Source organism: Buceros rhinoceros, unplaced genomic scaffold (genome assembly GCF_000710305.1).
Source record: "Buceros rhinoceros silvestris isolate BGI_N320 unplaced genomic scaffold, ASM71030v1 scaffold3159, whole genome shotgun sequence".
Classification (NCBI taxonomy): domain Eukaryota; kingdom Metazoa; phylum Chordata; class Aves; order Bucerotiformes; family Bucerotidae; genus Buceros; species Buceros rhinoceros.
In genome coordinates this window covers 3,511-3,947 of record NW_010430748.1, presented here as the reverse complement: position 1 = coordinate 3,947, position 437 = coordinate 3,511, and the positions used below count along the sequence as shown (strand labels likewise).

Sequence of the window (437 nt, the reverse complement as noted above, 5' to 3'; positions counted from 1 at the left end):
CCACAGAAGCCGATGGCAGCGTGGGTTCGCCCTGGGGTGTGGGCATTGCCTGTGGCTGCTCTGGGTGTTAGTGCTGTGCGGAGGTGGTGCGCTCCTGGAGGCATACTCTGCCCCACCAGCGTCCTCAGCCTGCAGGTCACCCTCCGTCCACCCCGGGTTTTTCAGCAGCAGCCTGGCCAGGGGTGCCCATGCCCATGAGCAACAGTGGGTGCTTGTCTCCCAGCAGAGTACCCGCAGGGCCCAGTCCCCACCCTCTGGAACGAGCCGCCTGAGCTGCCCTCTGGAGTCGGCCCCTTCGATGCTGCCACCACCGCAGCCCGGCTCTCGGAGGCCACCGCCTTCCCCCCGTACACCTCTGAGCTGGAGCCTGAGGACACCACCCACTTGCACCGGCTGGACACCGGGGACGGTATGTGGCTGTGTGTTGGCTGCCTGCT

At 67.0% G+C, this 437-nt stretch overlaps 1 protein-coding gene across 1 annotated transcript in view; it reads left to right on the top strand.

The window, feature by feature from the left end:
• LOC104499602 (chromosome unknown open reading frame, human C2orf82) overlaps positions 1-437 on the top strand; it is a 9,333-nt gene that overhangs the window by 7,944 nt on the left and 952 nt on the right. Inside the window, exon 2 of the mRNA XM_010143128.1 lies at positions 224-409. Within this exon, the coding sequence (XP_010141430.1) occupies positions 224-409 (186 nt within the window). The remainder of the gene's footprint in view (positions 1-223; positions 410-437) is intronic.